Below are 19,642 nucleotides of genomic sequence, written 5' to 3'. Positions count from 1 at the left end.
AAAAAATAAAGAATGCTTTAAAACTCTTTGCATTTTTCAGGTAATGACATGTTAAAAGAGAAAAGAGTTGAGAGCGTCAGTAAGAAATACTAAGATGACCCGGGCTGATACTAAATGGTCCGACTATCTCTTCTCAAACACCAGTAGAAGCAGCATAGAGCCATGCCGTAGGAAAGACTCACCCACAGTCAGTCAAATGACAGTGAGAGAGAGAACAGGAAAAGGGGACAGGGTCCCTCCTGCCAATGCTACAGCTTTCTTCAGCACAGATCTCAACAAATGGGTCTCAAGGCAGAGGAATGGGAAGCAGCCTCCGTGCTGTGGGGGGGCCTGAGGTCAACACCCTCAGTCCAAGCCCATCCTGACATGCAGATGCTATCAAGGTCCCCAACTGGCCACCCTCAGGGCTGAGAGCCATTTACAAGGGACAGGCAAGGCTGGGATGCTACCTCAGCAAAAATGGTCTGGAAAGCATTAGTTTGTAGAGCAATGGTTTCCAAGTGAGCCCTTTTCTCTGATGCAACCTCCAGTGGAACCCCAATAAAGCAGAGTAAAGCCTGCTGAAGAGAGCATGTCAGAACCCACATTCCTGGACCAGTCCCTGGAGTGCATTCAGGAACTCTGCGGGCGCCACACAAGAGTCTACATGCCACTGAGATGGAAGGAGGCAAAGAGCATCTACAGAATCATTTAATTGTTTGAATCAAACACTATGGTAAGGAGTACCCAACTGCGTGTGTGTTGGCACATGTGCGAGGACCCTCTTAAACTGAAACTTAGAAGTGCAAATAATGAAGCAGCTCAGTATATACATGGCATTTTCATTTAAAGGGCAACTAAGTTCCTTTCCAATCTATTTAGAGAATATCAGGTTCATTCATCCATTCAATAAATATTTACTGTACTACTACTAAATATGAGATACCATGCGACTAAAAAAAGGAAAAGAAAAGAGATAGAAGCTCCAGTGTCTCCCCGTCAGGAGTGTGCAGTCCAGCAGGGGAGACACGTGAATGTACAAACGGTTTTAAAAACACGATGCCCCTCTTCTAAAGAATGGCAGGCTTACCCAGGATAAGCCACCGGAAGCCAGGGTGGGAGGCTGGAGCTCTTTTTACCTAAGGCTGAACATATGAAGCCAGGACGGGTACCGAGAAAGAATGCCATGGATCCTAGATGGAAAACAGGCCTTCAAAGCAAAAAGAGCTTGAGGTGTCTATTAAGGGCCAGAAGAGCCAAGACGTACCAGGAAATGAAGCAAGGACTAGCGATTCAAAATGGGCCATCACCATTACTGCTCGGCTATAAAAAAAGAATGAGATCTTGCCATTCACAACATGGATGGACCCGGGGGGTATCATGTTAAGTGAAATAAATCAGACGAAGAAAGATAGATGTCATAGGTGTTCACTTACCTGTGGAATCTAAAAAACAAGACACCCAAACAAAACTGAAACATACTCTTAAATACGGAGAACCGGGGGTTGCCCGAGGAGAGTAGAAGGAGGATGAGCAAAACAGGTAAAGGGGATTAAGCGGTACAAATGTCTAGTTGTAAAATAAGTCACGGGGATGAAAAGTATAGCATAGGGAATCTAGTCAATCATATTGTAATCACGTTGTACGGTGACAGATGGTGACTAGCTACCACGGTGAGCACCGTGTAATGTAGAGAATTGTCTGTTCGCGATGCTGCACACCTGAATCTACTGTAATGCTGTATGTCAACTGTACTTCAAAAAAAAATAAATAAACCAATTGGACAGCTATAAAAAATGGGCTGTCACGCTGCTTCTCAAATGTGTCCCTCAAAGAACACCTACAAAGGAGAATAAACACCTATATGAAGTTTGGGGGCAAAGTCCTAAAAGGGGAGTAAGGAATAATTTTATTTGGGGCGCCTGGGTGGCTCAGTCGTTAAGCGTCTGCCTTCGGCTCAGGTCATGATCCCGGGGTCCTGGGATCGAGCCCCGCGTCGGGCTCCCTGCTCCGCGGGAAGCCTGCTTCTCCCTCTGCCACTCCCCCTGCTTGTGTTCCCTCTCTCGCTGTGTCTCTCTCTCTGTCAAATAAATAAATAAAATCTTTAAAAAAAAAAGAATAATTTTATTTGATGTCTTCATATTTTACCTTAAAAAATAAATGCCATTACTATACTTTGCTCTCTACCCACCAAGATGTACAGGTTCTTGTAGTCCGTGGAACAACACTGGGCACCAGTTACAAGCCTGCAGTTTAAGATGCACTGGCCAGAGGGAGGAGGGCTGGACAGTTACAGAAGGCCAACGGCTCAGCTTTTTAAGTCAGGCTTTTGAATGCCCCCAGCGACTTTCTAGGAGTACACATCTGGCGTCCATGACCGAACAGACGAAACCAAAAGATTATATGGGAATTGCCTTGGACATTGCATGAATTGCAAGTGTTCAGGAACCGAGAGAAAGAGACCATTTTAAACTGGGAGGACTATGGCCAGTGTCATGAAGATGGTGAGATGTGAGCTGGTCAACAAAGATGGCTGGCATTTCCACGGGCCCTTCTGGGGGAAGAGAAAGGAGGAAATGAGCAAAGACTGAACACAGAGAAAAACAAAACGGGTACTGGTAAATAAGCTAGCTTCGCTGGAGTTGCGGCACTGGGTGGGTAAAATGAACAGAAGGACCTTGATGCGTTTACTTCATCCTGCAAATGATAGGACGTCAACAGAGGTTTTCCATGAGACCAGGATATATAAAGAGTCGCTGGAATTCCCCAACCAATTCCAAGAGAGGGCCTGCTTATCTCTCCCTCAAATGTTCTTGTATGATGGAAAATGAACTTTTGTTTTATAATAAACATAACATGGCTGCCCAACTGAATGCTCCTTGGCTGTGTAATTCCAGCCATCATTAACTGAGTAGGTCAGAAGCCATCACTTTAATCAATGTTCAAGAATAATTGAGCCGAAGAGTTAAAATCCCAAATACGAGAGATAGGTCTTGCAAATCAATGAGGAAGACAAAGACCAAAAATAGAAAACTGGGCAAAGGACATAAACAAGTAATTCACAAGAGAAAGAGTTTAAATCCCTTAATCTCCATAATTATTAATGTAATGAAAATTAAATAACGTGAAATTCTTTGTCTATTAATTTGGCAAAGACTGTAGATTCATAAAACCCATTTTTGGTGAAGGTGTAGGGTTACAGTCACTCTCATATGCTGTTGGTAGGGAACCTTTCTGGAGGGAAATTCAGCAATTCCACTTCCAGGAACTGATCCTATAGAAATATCACAATGAGCACCCATGACATATATACAAATATTCACAAGGGCATCATTGTACTCGTGAGACTCTGGGAACCATCCAAACATTTATCAGTGGAGCATTATATAAGTGAATCATGGCATGTCGGTGTAATGAAATTATGGTGTATGTTTACATATCCTGTAAAGTACGAAATAGCCCTTTTTATAGGCATTTGGAGGTATGCACAAGACAAACTGTAAACTCGTCAGAGTTGATATCACGGTGACGTCATTCATTACTTTATAACCAGGGCCGACTGCCTGTCTCAAACTAGCCACTCAATTCTTGTGGAATAAATGGAGACTCGGTTAAGCAAAAAAGTTACAAAACATTATACACCATGATCCCCTTTTCCTTGCATTGTAACGCTTGCAAAAACAACTCTACTGTTAACAGTGGTTGTTACTGGAGAGTGTGACGGGGATGGGATGTTTTCCTTTTTACTTGATACCTTTCTTTTCACCTTTCTCAATTTTAACTTTAAAGATGGTTTTGAAATTAATATGTATTATTTCTTTGTCAGAAAAAAATGACCTAGGAGAATTATGTATAATCTTCTCCCTATGATATGCTGAAGCTCGGTATAGTGGCAGCTTTGGATGTGAAAGCTTACGGTGTCACCCAGGAAAGATGAAGTTGGACAAGAACGAGTAATAGGTGGCCAGCAAGTCAAGGAAAGAGGGTGCTGGGGTGCGGTCTGTTTTGCAACTCTTGGTGTACAGGCCTAAGATTACTTTTCCTTGAAGCTCATACAAGCCATGTGTTCTTCATTTGTTTTCAAGTTTGTTTATGTATGTGTGTATGTACATAAGTAATCTCTATACCCAAGGTGGGGCTCGAACTCACGACCCTGAGATCAAGAGTCACACGCTCTTCCAACTGAGCCAGCCAGGCACCCCAACCCATGTACTTTTTAAAAGTGATTTGGCAGTATATGGGGGGAAAATGTTACAGCCACGATTCATGGAGCTCGCACTATGTACCACCAGGCCCTCTGGCAAACTCTGCCAACTTTCAATCCTGATGACAAGCTAAGAGGTTTGAATGTTGATGAATACATTTTACCCAGGAAATAACAGAGACTTTGAGATTAGAGTTTTAAACTGGGTAGGGTCAGGTGCCAAGGTCCATGAGCTACCCTACTAAAGTGCTCAAGGAACTGGCTGACTGGCAGGAAGGAGGCCATTCACAAAATAATCCAGCCGCATGGTATCCAGGAAGCTGTCAGACACACACTGGGTGCTGTTTGAACTAGTTAGCACCTTAACCACCCAGTTAGGTTAACAAACATATGGTAGAAACAATGGATTTCAACTTAGTTTCTAACAAAGGAGAATAAGGTTCAGATATTTCCTTTTAAATTGGCAGCACGGTTCCTGTGAATCCTGTGAGTTCTACAGAAGCCAAATATTAATACTTAGAAGACATGCAATCAGAATTTATTTATGTTCATGATTCTGTGAAACACAGCAAAAGTCTTTGAATGTGGCAATACACATAGGTTAAATAAGACTGTAGATTAAGAGCTGCTTCCACATTCCTATAGTAGCATAACCAAAATCTTGCCTTCATTCAATAAGGGATAAAATGTTCATAATTTACTGTCTGGAAAGAGACAGTCCTTTTCGATAGAATTTGAAATGCTGATCCTCTGCCTTCCTGTACAGAAAACTTCTAAAAGAATGCTAATACAGACGTACAAATCTCCCCTCACTGAGCCGTCAATTTACACATCCACATCGCGGATCAGTTAAATATGAACGTGATTAAGTACTGGCCATACTGTATTTCTTCAGCCATTTAAAATTTTAAAATATTCCAAGTTAAATATACATGCTGTTGTATAGTCTCATCTTCAAAGTAAATAGTGTTACTGATGATGAGAAATGGATCCTATTCACAGCACCTTTTTCTTCCAAGGATTTCAGGGAACTCTGCAAAGTCTGGGTCCAAAAGCACCTGGAGAGTGGTAGTCTTTCCCGAGTGAGACTAATGACAAATCTCCAGAGGTAAGGCCATCATGGCTTAAGTCAGTGGGTTCCAAACTTTTATGACCATAGTTCATAGCAAGAAATACATTTTTCATGATTTCACATACTTTCATACACACGCACACAAACACACACGCACACTACATACATAACTAAAAAAAGATTCATGAATTTATCCTTCCTGCGTGCAATGCACTCTGACATTTTCTATTCTACTCTATCTTTGTTATTATTATTACTGTTATTGTTGTTAGCTCATGTGGGTGACAATCTGCTAAATTGATTTCATGACTCACTTACAGGTCACAACCACTGGTGTGAAAAGCCCTGCCTTAAATGTCGAAGGTTTTCAGGATGTTGCCTGGGCAACCTTCTCACTCCCCACACCCTTTCTGGACCCTCGATCCTCTCTCTGGCTCCAGTGACCATCTGTATGTGAGGATTCCAGCCCTGATCCTCCTTCGGGGCTCCAGACCCACACACCCAATTGCCCACTGGACAGCCCCACTTGCAACAGCAACCTTAAATCCACGTCCAAAACTGTATTTAATGCTGACTCTCCGTGAGCACCAACCCAGCCATCCAAGCCAGAAACCTGGGACTTCTCTCTCTCCCTGCCCTCCCACAGCCAATTAATCACAGAGTCCTGCTGACTGTGACTTCTGAATCCTTCCACTTCTCTCCATCCCCCGGTTCCCATGATCTCTTGATGGGGCTACTGCCAAAAGCCTCCAGTGTCGCGCCCCTCCCTCCAATCCCTCTTCCAGCCCGAAGCCAGTGTGATCTCTCAAACACGCAAACCTCATTATGTGACACACCTCACTGGAATGCCAACCACCTCAGGATGGAGCCCGGCTCTGCATCTCCTGGCTTATTTCTCCAGTCTAGCTCTTGCCACGGTCCCCTCCCCGACCCCCACCTCCCTTATTCTAAACCGGTGGCTCTCAGGTCTTGGCTGCACATTAGGATCACCTAGACAACTTTGTAAAAATACCGGCGCCCAGGCCTCACTTCAGGACAATTAAATACCAATCCAATTAGTGGCTGTAATGGATAGCCGGAGGGCTCTCTGCTTTCCTTTAGAAGGAAGGTCTCTCAGTGGTCTGGAAGTGCTCTCACTTCCTGGCCTTCACACAGCCTCAGCTCCAGCCCCACCCCACACTTACCCTTCAGGTCTCAGCGGAAGGGAATGTCATCGTCTCAAAGCCCATATCCCCTAACCCCCCAGGCCTGGCCAGGGCCTCCCCATTCTGTGTTCCCGCAGAATCCTGCATCCCCCTATCGCAACCTAGGGAGCTTCAAAATCTCTTAGCTTGGCACTAATGGCTACTCACCAAATACCCACAAAGTGAATACAAGAATAAGGCAATTCTAGGATCAGATATGCCGAGAAGCTGCCGTTGAGGAGAGCTGAGAAAGAAAACACCACTGACACGTCAAGACGTAGATCAACATCTGTGTTGTCTTTGATTCTCATTTCCCACGGAGTGTGCAGGGCTGGAAGCAGAGGCCACTTGGTGCCTAAATTCAATCATGTCTTCTTATGAAAGCTTTCCCAAAGGAACATAGCTCATCCTCATCATGTTCCTAGTTCATCAGAGGTGACAGACAGGGACTCATGTGCCCCACTTAATGAAGGATGAGACTAAGTTGCTTGCCCAGAATGACCAAAGCAGACCAGAGGAAGGCAAGTCAGATCTGGGCCGCACATGTCCGTTTTGCGCAAGGCAGCAGGCTCTAACTTCCAGAGTAGAGCTAAACAGCAGAACGACGAACGTACAGAGAAAGCTCAGGCTAACATTCCTGCAGCAACTCCTTTTCAACTGGATTTCACACAATGCTTATTACAGTACCCATTAAAGTCTTGCTCGTAATTGAAAAAATTATATATGTGCAATGAGCATGAGTTAATGTTAACAGAAGAACCTTAACTTTTGCATCTCCTGATTTTTTACTTTTAGCTTGTACCTTAACCTTGCATTTTTGTGGGGTTCTTTACGTTTTATATGGAGGTGTAAAGTCACATTTGAGATATAATTCTATTAGCCATACAAGCAACTTCATAAGGCTATTATGTTGCATCAACTTTTTCTGTAAAAATAAATTGTTAAGGATATTATTCCTGGAACAGAATAAATTCTTGGAATTACTGAGTAACTTATGTACTGTACCACTGTTCCAAGAACACATTACTTATTTTATCATGACAAAGTAAAGTTATTAATCTTCTGGCCTCCATTTCAACAATGAGAAATGCTGTGAGATGCAGAGACACCTGCATTACATTTCAGTTCAACTTTATATCATCCATAAACATCTCTGTTTTGGACACCTCATCCAAACAAATGCTCACAGAATACTTCTATGTAGCATTCGATTTTATGAAACTATAAAAGTTCCTTGCTGTTAATTACAGAGACAAATGTCTCATCACACATTTGGTTACCAGATAGCATAATTAGTTTTCTCCATTAACCTTTCAGATATAAAATTTGATTTTGAAGTAAAAAAACATTGTAAAACTCTTGCAGTTCAAATGATACAGTATATTTGGACATGTTTGAAAAAAATGCAATACGAAGAAAACAATTTTATGGATTCTTATTTACAAGGATACTGATTGTCTGGAATACTGAAAGGAAATCTGTCTAAACTTCTTAATGATTTTAAAATATATGATCGAATATGCATGTAATAAGCTGCCCTTTGTATAGAAAGGAGGCTCAGTAACCTGACCATGAATGGAATGTGCCCTTTGATTTCGCCCTGGGTATGGTGATGCGGCTGAGTGGGTCCACCTCAGCCCCTTGTTTCTGCCCCCTTCACATGGGCATCTGGGAGAGAGCCAGGTGAAGGGTGTCTAGTCTAGAGCAAAGCAATAGCGCTTCTCTGCTCAAAGCTAACTAACCCCACAGCCTTGGCCTGCAGAGGACCATGTGCCAGCTGACATGTGTAGGGAGCGGGTGCTCCTGACGTTTACATACTTTGATGCTGCCAACATTCAGTCCTCTTGTAACACGTGGGACAGTGCTGCACAAGAAAACCCGTCTCGCCACAATAGACGGTCCCACTCAGATCAGCTGATAATTGGCAGCAAGTTGCATTTTTAACATGTTTTAAACATGGTACTCATTTGTTTGTTCAAAAATAGTTATCGAGAATTGACTGTGTCAAGTATCATGTACCAGAAACACGGTCAACGGAGTCCTGCCCTGCAGGAATTCAAGCTGAGACTGGAGAAATGAAGGCTCAGAGAGACAGGGCGGTAGAGGTCATACCAGGCAGAGCCCAGCAAGGCAGACGCCAGGCCCACGGGACTGCAGGTCCCGGAGGTGCCCGCACAGCATGGTCTATCGGCAGGGCGCTGGGGGCAGGGGGCTGGTATATGCCCACAGGCACAGAAGTGCGTCCTCTTTCAGGGTTAAACTTTAAGAGGGGGCCCTGCCATTAACCTAATCAAAAAAGGAACAAAAATAGGAAATGAAAAATAAAGCTTCTATGGTCAGTCAGTGTTGACAAATTTTACTCTTGGTATGTGAGGTCCAGTTAGCTACTAAGAAGGAAGTGTAAATTTTCACCCCTTAAAGCCAGCGCGGAACTTAGAGGTGAGAGTTGAATAATAAAGTTTCCAAGTGGCTGATTCCACCACTTTACTTTGAATTTAAAAGTGGACATCTCACTCATTCCCTGAGCATGTACTGATGATTATTACGTGACCAGCGTGGTGCCGGGCAGTGGGGACACAGGGATGATTCTCAGGGAGTTTACACCCCGGTGGGGAGAGAGAGAAGTAAACCAGCAATGCCTTTGCTGTGATGGCACCACGCCGGAGGCTGCGGAGGGAGAGGTGAGGGGAATCAGAGAAGACTGCCTGGAGGAAGTTACATCAAACTTGGAGTCCTTAGGGAAAAGAGAAAGCCAAGCAAAGAAGAGGGAGGATGATGCAAGTGTGAAATTCCAAGCAGAGGAATTTCTGTGGCTTCCGTGCAGCCACCAGGGTGAGAAAGTGCCTGGCTTCAAAGGCAAGGACGGATTCTTGTTACAGGAATGAAAGCGGTGTGGTATGGCTGACGCCTGGGAGCTGGAAGGACAGCGTCAGCAATAAGCTCCAAGGATACAGGTGGCAGTTCATGCAGAGTCTTATCTGTCAGGCTGAGGGGTCTCAGTCCTAACCTGAAAGCCGCAGACAGTGAAGACGTTCAGGCAAGGAGCAACCCAAGTGGCCCAGCCCCTGGATAAATCTCTGCAGATTTGGGCATCTGCTCCTTGCGGGGTCCACACCCCTACTACTGTGGACGCACATTTGGGCACATTCGATTCCAGGTAGCGTTCTCTCCAGTAATCTGTGACTTATGAGAATAACAGAGTTGCTTTGTAAATGTCCTAGATCTATTTTTAACTTGGAGATGCAAAACATACTGTTCCAAAATCTTTATTTTATCTTATAGATGGCCATGTTATTTTCTTCCAAAAGTAAAAATCCATATTCCCATGGGAACCAAAGAGGCTAAATTGTTAATACATCTCCTTTGAGCCTGTCCTTCTTGGAGGGTTTTTTTTTTTTTTTCCTAATGATTTGGTCATGATCAGAGTAGGAACAGCAAACGATCACAACGTATGGTACATTTTACCCCGAGGGTGGTTCCTGAACCACACCAGGTCTTGAAGAGAAACAGAAAGAAGCAACTTTTTCTTGGGACACGGAAGGGCGTTGGTAAGCGGGCACAGCGTGTGCGCTCCCTCACGGTGTGACACGCACCAAGGCCTGTTGAATGCTTGGCTTTTGGTTTTCCTGAAATTTAGGTAGGGAAAATCGCTTCCTCTGGAACCTGAGAACCAGACAATGCCAAAAAGCAGTTGATAAACAGGTCAGTCCTCTCTTAAGCACCCTTAAGAGGGTGCACCAATGTTACAGCACAATACGGAGCCAGGAGAGCACAGACCATTTTTGTTTTGATTTTCAACATGTCGCTGGCTTTTGTACGTGAGGGCCTCTCCTTTTTGGTCTTTTCTAGACTTGAAGGGAAAAAAAAAAAGATTTCAAGTTGTATCTCACAAATCAACATCAGAAATCCCAAATTTCTGTGCTAGTTGAATATATTACAAAAGATTCTTCCAGTTAAATGTGGCATATTTTAGTTTGGCTCACTAAATGTCTCCAAAATCTTAACAGAGTGGTATATTTGAAAGCAACTGTTCAGGGGGCGCCTGGGTGGCTCCAGTTGGTTAAGCATCTGCCTTCGGCTCAAGTCATGATCTCAGGGTCCTGGGATCGAGTCCTGAGTCGGGCTCCCTGCTCAATGGGAGCCTGCTTCTCCCTCTCCCTCTGCCTCTCCCCCCACTTGTGCGCTCTCTCTCTCTCAAATAAATAAATAAAATCTTTAAAAAAATAAATTAAAGCAACTCTTCATTGGTCTGTATGACGGTGTCCAACATATTCACGCACTTAGGTATTTGAGTACCTATCATCTGGGTACCTATTATGAACACAACACTGTGCTGTGTGCTTCAAAGGATATGAAAAAGAATCCAGGTCACACTCACTCTGTGATCTTACAATTTACATGAGGAGAGATGGTGCAAATAAACAACCACAATTCAATGCGGTGATTGTTCAAGTTTGGGGGCGAATGGGGGTGTCTGCAGGGTAACTTGGAGGGCAATAAAGCCGTGTACAAAATAAGTAGGTATTAGGTAGTACGTGGTAAGTGCCATAAAAGAATGATGTTATTATTTAGTGCTAAGATATTCAGAAGAACATTTAAATTCTATTTCCAGAAGGAGAAGGCACAAAGCGATAATAAAAATAAGAATACAGCATTTCCTACTTTGAAAAAGTGTTTTGTCATTTGGGGTTCCTATATGCTGTAGGGGAACCTGCTGGGGAGGTCCGGGCCAACATTACTTTTCTATTACAGAAGATAAAGAAAACCCCTCAAGAGTTTTGGGCAAGGTATTATTGACTGTTAACCTGAGATTCAAACCAAGGTTTTCTGACTTTAAACCTGACTTCTCTCTAATGTGCTAGACAAACTGAGAAGGCCTCCAGGCCTAGGTAATGTTTGAATTGGGCTTTAGAAACCAATAGGAGATAGGACTCTAATAGATGGAGTCTGGAAAAGGGCGAAGACATGGGAGTGCCTGGAGAGAGCAGGCTGGTGAGAGGCACACACGCGGGCAGGGCAAGGTGCTCCCAGAAGGAATGCTAAGAGACCAGGCTGACATAAGCACACGTTTTTAGTAGGAAGAAGAAGGAGGTAAGACTAGGAAGGTGAACTAGGAGCAGACAAAGTACAGCAAAAGGAGGAGGAGAGGGGGCCTGGCTGTCTCAGAGGCCGCATGGCAGAGCAGAAACACCAGGCTCTCCTCTGCGCGCTCTCTGACCCTGGGCAAACTGACATTTCCAAAGACCCCTCTTTTTCACTTAAAAATGGAAATAACACTACTCCTCCAGTACAGAAAGTGCCCCATGCACAGCACATGTTCAACTCGTGTTACTTCCTTTCTTCCCAAGTGGGTCCTAGGCTCTGCCCAGTCGAAGCTTCTGCCCGCCCCCCCTTCTACCGCCAGACGGTGCCCCCTCTCACATTTGGAGCCCCGCTCTGCCGCGGAGAGGCTGAGGAGTCACACACCCCGCTCAGCCCGTGTGGCCAGAAGGGCAGAGGAAGGCAGGACAGCAAGCAGCCCTGACACAGTGAGAGAGTGCAGAACCGGACATCGAGGGACCTGGTTTTAAAGCATGCTCAACTACTAATTACCGTGAGCCCTTGCGCAAATCACTTTCACCTCCGAGCTCAGCTTCCTGTCTCCGTAACAGATGTAACAGCTGCCTCACGGTGTAGTTGAGATATTAGCTAAATGATTAATCCAAGTACGCGACCGGCCTAACTGCAAATACCTCCCGAACTTTAGGCAGTGAGTGATATCTAAGAGCGTCTAAGTCTGCATCTACGGCTACAGAAGCATATTTACACGTGCGCTTCTATTCAAGGAAGCCCTCAGTGTTCAAGAGTCTCTCTCAACCTTGACTTTGCTTGCAATTGTTTTGGAAGCCATCTGTGGACCTAGAGGATGAGCAGGCCTACTTTTAGTGCTGTAGGAAACCCGAGAAACCATTCAGACCAGAGGTTTTTCCATGGTGACAAGGACACCCTAAAAGCTGCAAGACGCCCGCAGAGGTGGGGAGGCAAGGTGGGATGTGTCACCTGGGGTAACATGCGAAGTTCTTACCATAGTGCCTGACACACAGCCAGCTCTCCCAAAATGACACCTACCATTATTGGCCATGTTTCTAACCCCAAGAAACACTCAGGCCCACTTGGACCTTCATGTTATTTGAGGGTGCTTCTCACTCATGGAACTTCAGCCACAGGTAAGGTGACACACTGGGGCCCCTTCCCTCTTGGGAGGAAACAGGAAGCAGGCAGGACCCAGGCCGCCTGACTCTAGGTAAAGAGCACCCCCATTTAACACATGCACCTGCCCACTTCTCCGGGAAGGAGACTTACATTGCCGTGAGAGGCTGACTCCCTAGCCTGGAAAAGTGGGTAGGGATTATCTGAGTGTGTCATCTTTGAGGAGACTCTGGGGACCCTGGTGGGGGCAGCTGGCAGCAGCAAAGCCACTGAAAAAGATTTCAAAATTCAGACATCTCGACCCCACTCAACTGGCATGGCTACAGTACACTGTGCTTTGTCTTCTGAAAGCTGTGTAACAGAACTAAGGATCAAAAGGAACTAGAACAGGGCCAGAGCCTGGCATATAATTGGAGCTCAACAAATATTTGTCAAGTGAATAAATGAGTGAGACTGAACACCTGAAAATCCGACATGTTCCAAATTTATATATTATGACAGTAAATCTAAAACAAAATCCAATGTCTCAAAAGAGATTTTATCAAATGTTTGTGTTATTGTTACAAGTAATAAACTCACCATCTCACTAAAATATTCTCCAAAAGTGCCTTGCTATACCAGGTAAGGTCTCCTGATGATCCTTGAACTGTCTGGCCTGACATAGAGGGGAAAGATTTCTGGACAGGAGCCGTGGGTCTACTCCAGGTTCCACTATTTATGAGCAAGTTGCTTTACTCTGAGCCTCAGTTCCGTCCTCTAGGTAATGGGAATAAGAACATCTGCCCCAGTGACCTTACAGGAATACAGTAAAAACCACAGGATGACAGGCATGGAAGCAGTTTTTAAACGGGCGACCCTCACTTAACGTCTGATTCTAAGGCCCCTTCCCTCTCTGCTGTAGCTCCTGGCACCCTTCCCACCCGGATCTCCTCCAGCTCCCCTCTGCCTATCCAAAGCATCCCCAAGTTCGAGGTCTAGCCCTTCCAGAGCTTTCCACTTGACCCTACATTTGATCCTTCCCTTCCAACGCTGCTTTTGCTCATTGCCCTAGTGGTTCCTATTTGTCAGTTAATTATCGTTCACACAGAGGGGCGAGCAGTGGGGTGTTTCCAGCACAGGCGATGTGCACTGGGATCCCAGCTATGGCACTTGCTACTTGAGAGGCCCTGGCAGGCTACCAAACATCCAAGTCTCATGTACAAAATGGGGATGATAATGACTTACAGATTTGCCCCGAGAGGTAAATGAGATAATTCATGTGAGGTGCTCCAGTCAACACCGTGCACGCAGAGAGTGCCCAACGACTGGAGCTGTATGATTATTGAATGTTGCTCCTTAACTGTGTTCTGAACTTGTCCCATCTCCCCAACTGGACTTAATCTTTGAGAACAAGGTCTCTGTCCTTTCCATTTCTTTGGTTACCCCAACCCCACTCCCATTCCAGAAAAGCGCTGAGTGCATAGTCTTTTCTCAGAAAACATCTGTTAAATTGATTAAAACAAATTTTTGTTTTTCTCCAAACAGGGCTCAAATTTTTATGGTAGCCCGTCATAGCCAGCCTGACAATGTCAATGTCCACAGGGCAAAGTAACCTCCTCTGGCCCTATTATCACCTTAAAAATGTGTGAGTAACTCCCAAAGCACTCAGCCAAGCCATTCACACTATTGGGCTATCCTACCATGTTGGATGTGCTACATTAGTCAACAGCCTAAAAATATTCCAGAGAAATAGATTTCATGTGGAAACTCTGCCAAAACCCAGAGCACTCACTCTCTTTTCCCGAGACATGAACTTTAATCTTATAGGTGCAGATAATATTAAAAATAATACATATGTCTGAACACAGAAAATCTTATACAACACCCTAGGGGCCATGTTTTAGGACTTAGATTATAGTTGAAACAGTTCTTCTGGCGTTTTGCTAACAAACTCCCTTGGATGTCATAAACCTCACACTGAATTCTACACCCGAGCAAGTAACTTTATGGATAGATTCTAGCAATTTATAAAACAAACATGCTTTAAATCTATATTTGGGGAAGAGTACCTATAAACTAAAAAGGCCTGTTTTAGAACATCGTCAACAACCAAATTTTTAATTTGCTATGTTTTCAGTAACTATTCCCAACTGCTCTAGAAATTATGTTAGCATAATCATTTGCTCTTCCAGTTTTTTAAAAAATTGACCTGGAAATCACAAAACACAAATGTTCTCTGGGAACCATATCCCACTTCCCCCAGAATGGGCAAGACTGTTCAGTCTTTGGTCTCTTGATGTCTGAGGCCGTCTTAACCAGCAACTTGAAAAGCTTATCCTGACCCTGGTCTTTGGCTAATGTTCTCTATCTTCCCGGACTCGAGCTGGGAAAACTGAAAGCAGCAGTGTGTGCCCTTCAAGAGTTTGCATTTTACTGAATTCTGAGCACCAGCATCTTCCTGTTCTTCATCCCCCTACTCTGTTGTACCCAGAATTGCCTCACTGTATAGCATCCTTACTGTTTTCCAAATACACAGCAGAACGGGGGGGGGGGGAAGCCTGCTTTGTTGAAGAATAACTCAACCAAGGACATGATGTTCCATTTTTATGATAAATGTACATTTTCTACTAATAGGCAAATTCCTCATTTCCAATGACTAAGACAAGGGGTACTTAGATACAGAATTCCAACCAATCAAGTTTAGGGAACTGAAACTACAGAATTCCAATTGATTCAGTTTAAGGAACTGAAGAGAATACAATCCAAGAATATTCTCTTTCTGGGTTGTAGCATTTCACTTGGTGATTTACTTTTTGGTTTTTAGTTCTCTTAACCGTAAACAGGTGCTGAGCATAGTTGCCGGCCTCAGTGACAGTCTCTGCTAGGATGCAAAGATCTACGTGCCTTCAGTGGTCACTTATGTAAGAAATGCTGAGCCTTCCCTCCTGTTTCACCTCTATCAAGTATCCGTTTTGATTTCTGAGTCCTTCGCTACCCACCGTTTCTCTCCCTCAAAGCCAAAAAGAGAGATCCTGGTGACAGAGTACTCCACCATCTGGCTTTCACGTTGTTGGGATTTGCAGTACTACACACACTGGGTCTGAGCAGCAACCCTACTTCCTTCAGCCCTCGATACTCCCAGCTGGCAAAGCTGGCCCTTGCTTTTCATCCCTCCTGCCCTTTCTCCCACTTTCTGCTCCCTTGCCGTGCAGCACCCAGCTCTCACCCTACTACTGGGGGTGGGGAGGTGCGCAGGATGGGCAAGGTGGAAGCCACATGCCACCGTTTACTCTCTACTCCTACTTCTCCTACTTTATGGGTACTTCAGTCTTAGTGGCAAAATCGCAAGTTGTTTGATTTTGGGTTCATGGTCTACAAATAACAAACTGCACATGCAAGATCCCTCACGTACGGCATTTGTACCAAAAGCTGCACTTGGAGAGACCGGCAATGCTCCTGACTACCTCCTTATTCATCATGCAGCTACCCTTGTCGGATGGTCTCCCAGATGCTGCTTTTGCTCAGCCCGTCCCTGAGGTGAGCTGGGAATGAGGGAGGGTAAGAGCAAAGCATGGCTAGTCTCTCTGCCCACAGATATCGGGGGGAGATGCACACAAGGCCAGGAAAATGACAGCTAGTACTCTCAAGAGGTGGTTGGGCGGACAATCACACTTTGATTTTCCTTACGCTTTTTGACTGTAGATTTAATTTAATTTTGTCATGGCAGGATTAGCAACCAGGCCACAGAGGTGAAGGGACATTGTAATAAGACAGCATATTAATCCTCTGTCCCACCCAAGGCAGAAGCAAAACCAAACAAATAGCAGCTTCCTGGAAATTGAATTTCTGTTATCCAGATGTCAAAGATGTAATACCCCAATTACACAGACTATTGCTAGTGAAGCATGCCAGCGAATATGCAATGTAAATGGGGTGAGCACAGAGCGACAAACCTGCACTGTCAGCAGCTGGCTCTGGGAATGAGTGATAATTAGTACTGTGTGTAGACACTAATAAACATTTATGTCTGAAATTACAACTTTTAGCAATGTTAATAAGGGATATATTGGCAATCTGTAAAATAAAAGGTCTTGAAAAGAATGTCATACATTAAGCAATGGCAGACATTTCCCGTTCTGGCACAATCTTTTTTTTTTTTTTCCCCTTCCCCCTAATTGCAAATGGCCACACTGTTTTGCTGAGAAATTAATTGACATAGGAACCTACCTAAATAAATGGGTTGGGTCTCTTTGGCCTCCCCATTAACATCGTTGCTGAATTCTGAGATCTTATATACCTCATGGTGATAATCTGGGATGAGAAAACAACCAAAAATTAAAATTCTAATGACCTGCAAGTTATGAATAAACAATAAAAACTAGACTCTCATTATATATAAGATGTAGAATCTATAAATTATAAATATAATTTCCAATAACTCGATTAACCACCGAATTTGTAGTCACTAATAATCCCTAAAACTTTGCTTACTCTGAAGAAGTACACAAACTTGAAATATTACTTTGACTTTAGAAAACAGCTTTGCTGATCACATGGTTTTCACAGTAAATTTGGCCCAGAGATGCCAATTACTAGGCCTTTTTGCTTTCAAATGACAAGTATGTTTATAAGGGAAAGAAAAACCTTGCCCAATCATAGGCCAGCGGGTGATTCCAAAATTATCTCCACAACTCATTTCCATGAGTACCGTATATCAATAGCATGCTTTAGGGCAACCCAACACTCAGTTTTCTCAGTTTACCCAGCAAAATCCCAGCCTCTAAGCAGCTTACTGGAAAGCACACACGAAAAATACTGATTTGTTATTTCAAATATAGTCTAGTCTAGATAAGAAAGCAAGATTCTTGTCTTTCACACAATCTTTTGCATTCAGCTACTGCACTCTAATATACGATAGTTTATTTGCGAAAAATGCACCTGCAGAACAGAGAGAATAATCAGACCCATAATTTAAAGAAAAGGAAAATGAAAAACTTGCTATGTCAGTCAAACTTTTTAAAAATACAGTACTTTATGAGCCTCCTTATTCTCTACGGAGGCTGCTGGGCTTGCCAATGGTCTAGTTCTAAAAAGTAGGATCGTCTAGGTAAGAAAATAGAGGTTCCTTCTTAACAGCCATTCCCTTTTTTGTGGCAGGAGACCTGACAGGACAAGGTCTACAAAACTACTCTCACTTTTCAGATAAAGTAGTTAAGTTCCCTGAGGTCATAAATAAGAAAGCAGCCTACATTCCTGAATGAATCAATAGACCAACAGGCCAGTCACATATGGAAGATTTTTAAAGTACAAATGACTGAGTAATCCACACAGAGAAAGAGGGAAGAGCCATATATTTTGAATACGGAAAACTATTTCAGGCCTCTTTCATTAAACAGCCTCCAAACTAAATCAGGGGAAACAGATATGCGCAGATCTTCAAAATGTCTATAGTCAAACCATTTTCAGGCTAGCCAAAAGCAGGCTTTATGGAATCTACATCATAGTTAGCTCAGCTTAGTTTGAAAAGCTCTATTACTTGGAATGCCCCTCTAATTTTCATCACCTCACATGTGACTTCCCCAGGTTGTTCAAACAATCGCCTTGCTCTCTGATGCCAGTGCTAGATAAAACAGAAGAGAAGGGACAGGTTCTGTGGTTTGGTTTTGACCTCAAGTTGACTCAAAGAAGATATTTAAACAAGGTGATTCCAAACTCAGTATCAGGACTTGTGACATTAGGACGAAAAAAGTCACCTGCCTCTCATTTAAGGTGACACAATGCATTTTAAGACATATTTTAATGTCTGCTCTTAAGTTCTCATCGTCTCTGACAAAGTCCAGTAAGGAAAATAAAGCCTCTGACAAGTAACTGAACACAGGCAAGGCGATTCAACTTTCCCCTCCCCTGATAAAATAGACCCAAGCCAGAAAACCGCGGTGTACACCTGTTAAATCGTCAGGAACCGGCTGGATTTTTTTTTTTTTTTTTAAATAGGGATACTTTTCTGACCGATAAGGGATCTATTCCAAAATACCTTTCCAACCCAAATAACGTCTCTAGAAAAGATGCCGGAGGTCAACAATTCTCATTTGGCCTCGTCCACCTAATAAGCTTCTTTCTGGTTCTTAAAAGAACCACCACCTTTTTTGCTACTGTTTGGGGGGGAAAAAAAAAGCAAACCCACAACCATTGGTCGGGGATCCGTGTGTGCACGGCCTGACGGAGAGGCAGTTCTCCCCCAACCCCCAACCTAGCCACAGGAGTGGAATACCAAAGAAGGCTCTCGGCTCCCCAAGTGTCATTGTTTGCTAATTTCCTGATGTGCCCTCCGACTTGTTTACGCTGAATAACATCCTGCCTCCCCCCCGCACAACTTTGCCCGCCGCGCGGCGTGTGCGGCCGCGGCCCCCGCGGGAGGAGATTCGGGGGTCCCGGAAGCCCGGACCCCCGGCGTGGGACGCGCGGCCGCGGCGCGGGGCGAGGGGCGGCGGGCCGGGCGCGGGGATGTTTACGCGGCGCCAAGTCCTCCCTCCGCCGCCCGCACGCCCCCCGCCCGGCCCGGCGCGGCCCGCCGCTTACCTCGGCTCACCAGTTTGAAGCTCTGGGATTTCCTGCTCCTTTTCCTCTCGGAGAACTCCATGGTGCTGGCAGGAGGCAGGGGCTGCGGCCAGGGGGCGGCCGGCGGGCGGAGGGAGCGGCGGCCGAGGCGGCGGCGGCGGCGGTGGCGGCGGCAGCGCTGGCTCCTGCCACCCGGCAGCGGGAGCACCAGGACCAAGGTCCGTGTCTTGAATCCGCAGGGGGAGGCAAAGGCAAGGGAAAAACCACCTCGAGCCCACTCGGGGGCTGCGGCTCGCGGGGTCGGCAGGAGGCGCTTTCCCGGGAGAAGTTGCCCCCGCCTCGCCGCCGCCGCCCGGTCCCCTCAGCACGCCCCCCGACCCCTTCTCATTCCCGGTCTCTGTGCCACACGCAGCCGGAGCCGAACTTTCCGTTGGGGAGCGAGTTGGGGGCGGGGAGGGCGCGGCGCGGCGGGCCGGG

The 19,642-nt window shown here is 45.0% G+C and overlaps 1 protein-coding gene across 1 annotated transcript in view; it reads right to left on the bottom strand.

Moving 5' to 3' along the window:
- The window catches only part of BEND7 (BEN domain containing 7), a 74,595-nt gene extending 55,348 nt beyond the window's left edge, over positions 1 to 19,247 (bottom strand). The window contains exons 1-2 of the mRNA XM_088025533.1: positions 19,187 to 19,247; positions 16,835 to 16,918 (exon numbers count right to left, since the gene is read on the bottom strand). Coding sequence (XP_087881659.1) covers positions 16,835 to 16,918; positions 19,187 to 19,247 — 145 coding nt within the window. The remainder of the gene's footprint in view (positions 1 to 16,834; positions 16,919 to 19,186) is intronic.
- Positions 19,248 to 19,642: the final 395 nt, after the last annotated feature.

Source organism: Eumetopias jubatus, unplaced genomic scaffold (assembly GCF_037043125.1).
Source record: "Eumetopias jubatus isolate StellerSeaLion01/CBP00866 unplaced genomic scaffold, mEumJub1_p1.0 scaffold_8, whole genome shotgun sequence".
Classification (NCBI taxonomy): Eukaryota; Metazoa; Chordata; class Mammalia; order Carnivora; family Otariidae; genus Eumetopias; species Eumetopias jubatus.
This window is presented reverse-complemented; position numbering and strand designations above follow the sequence as displayed.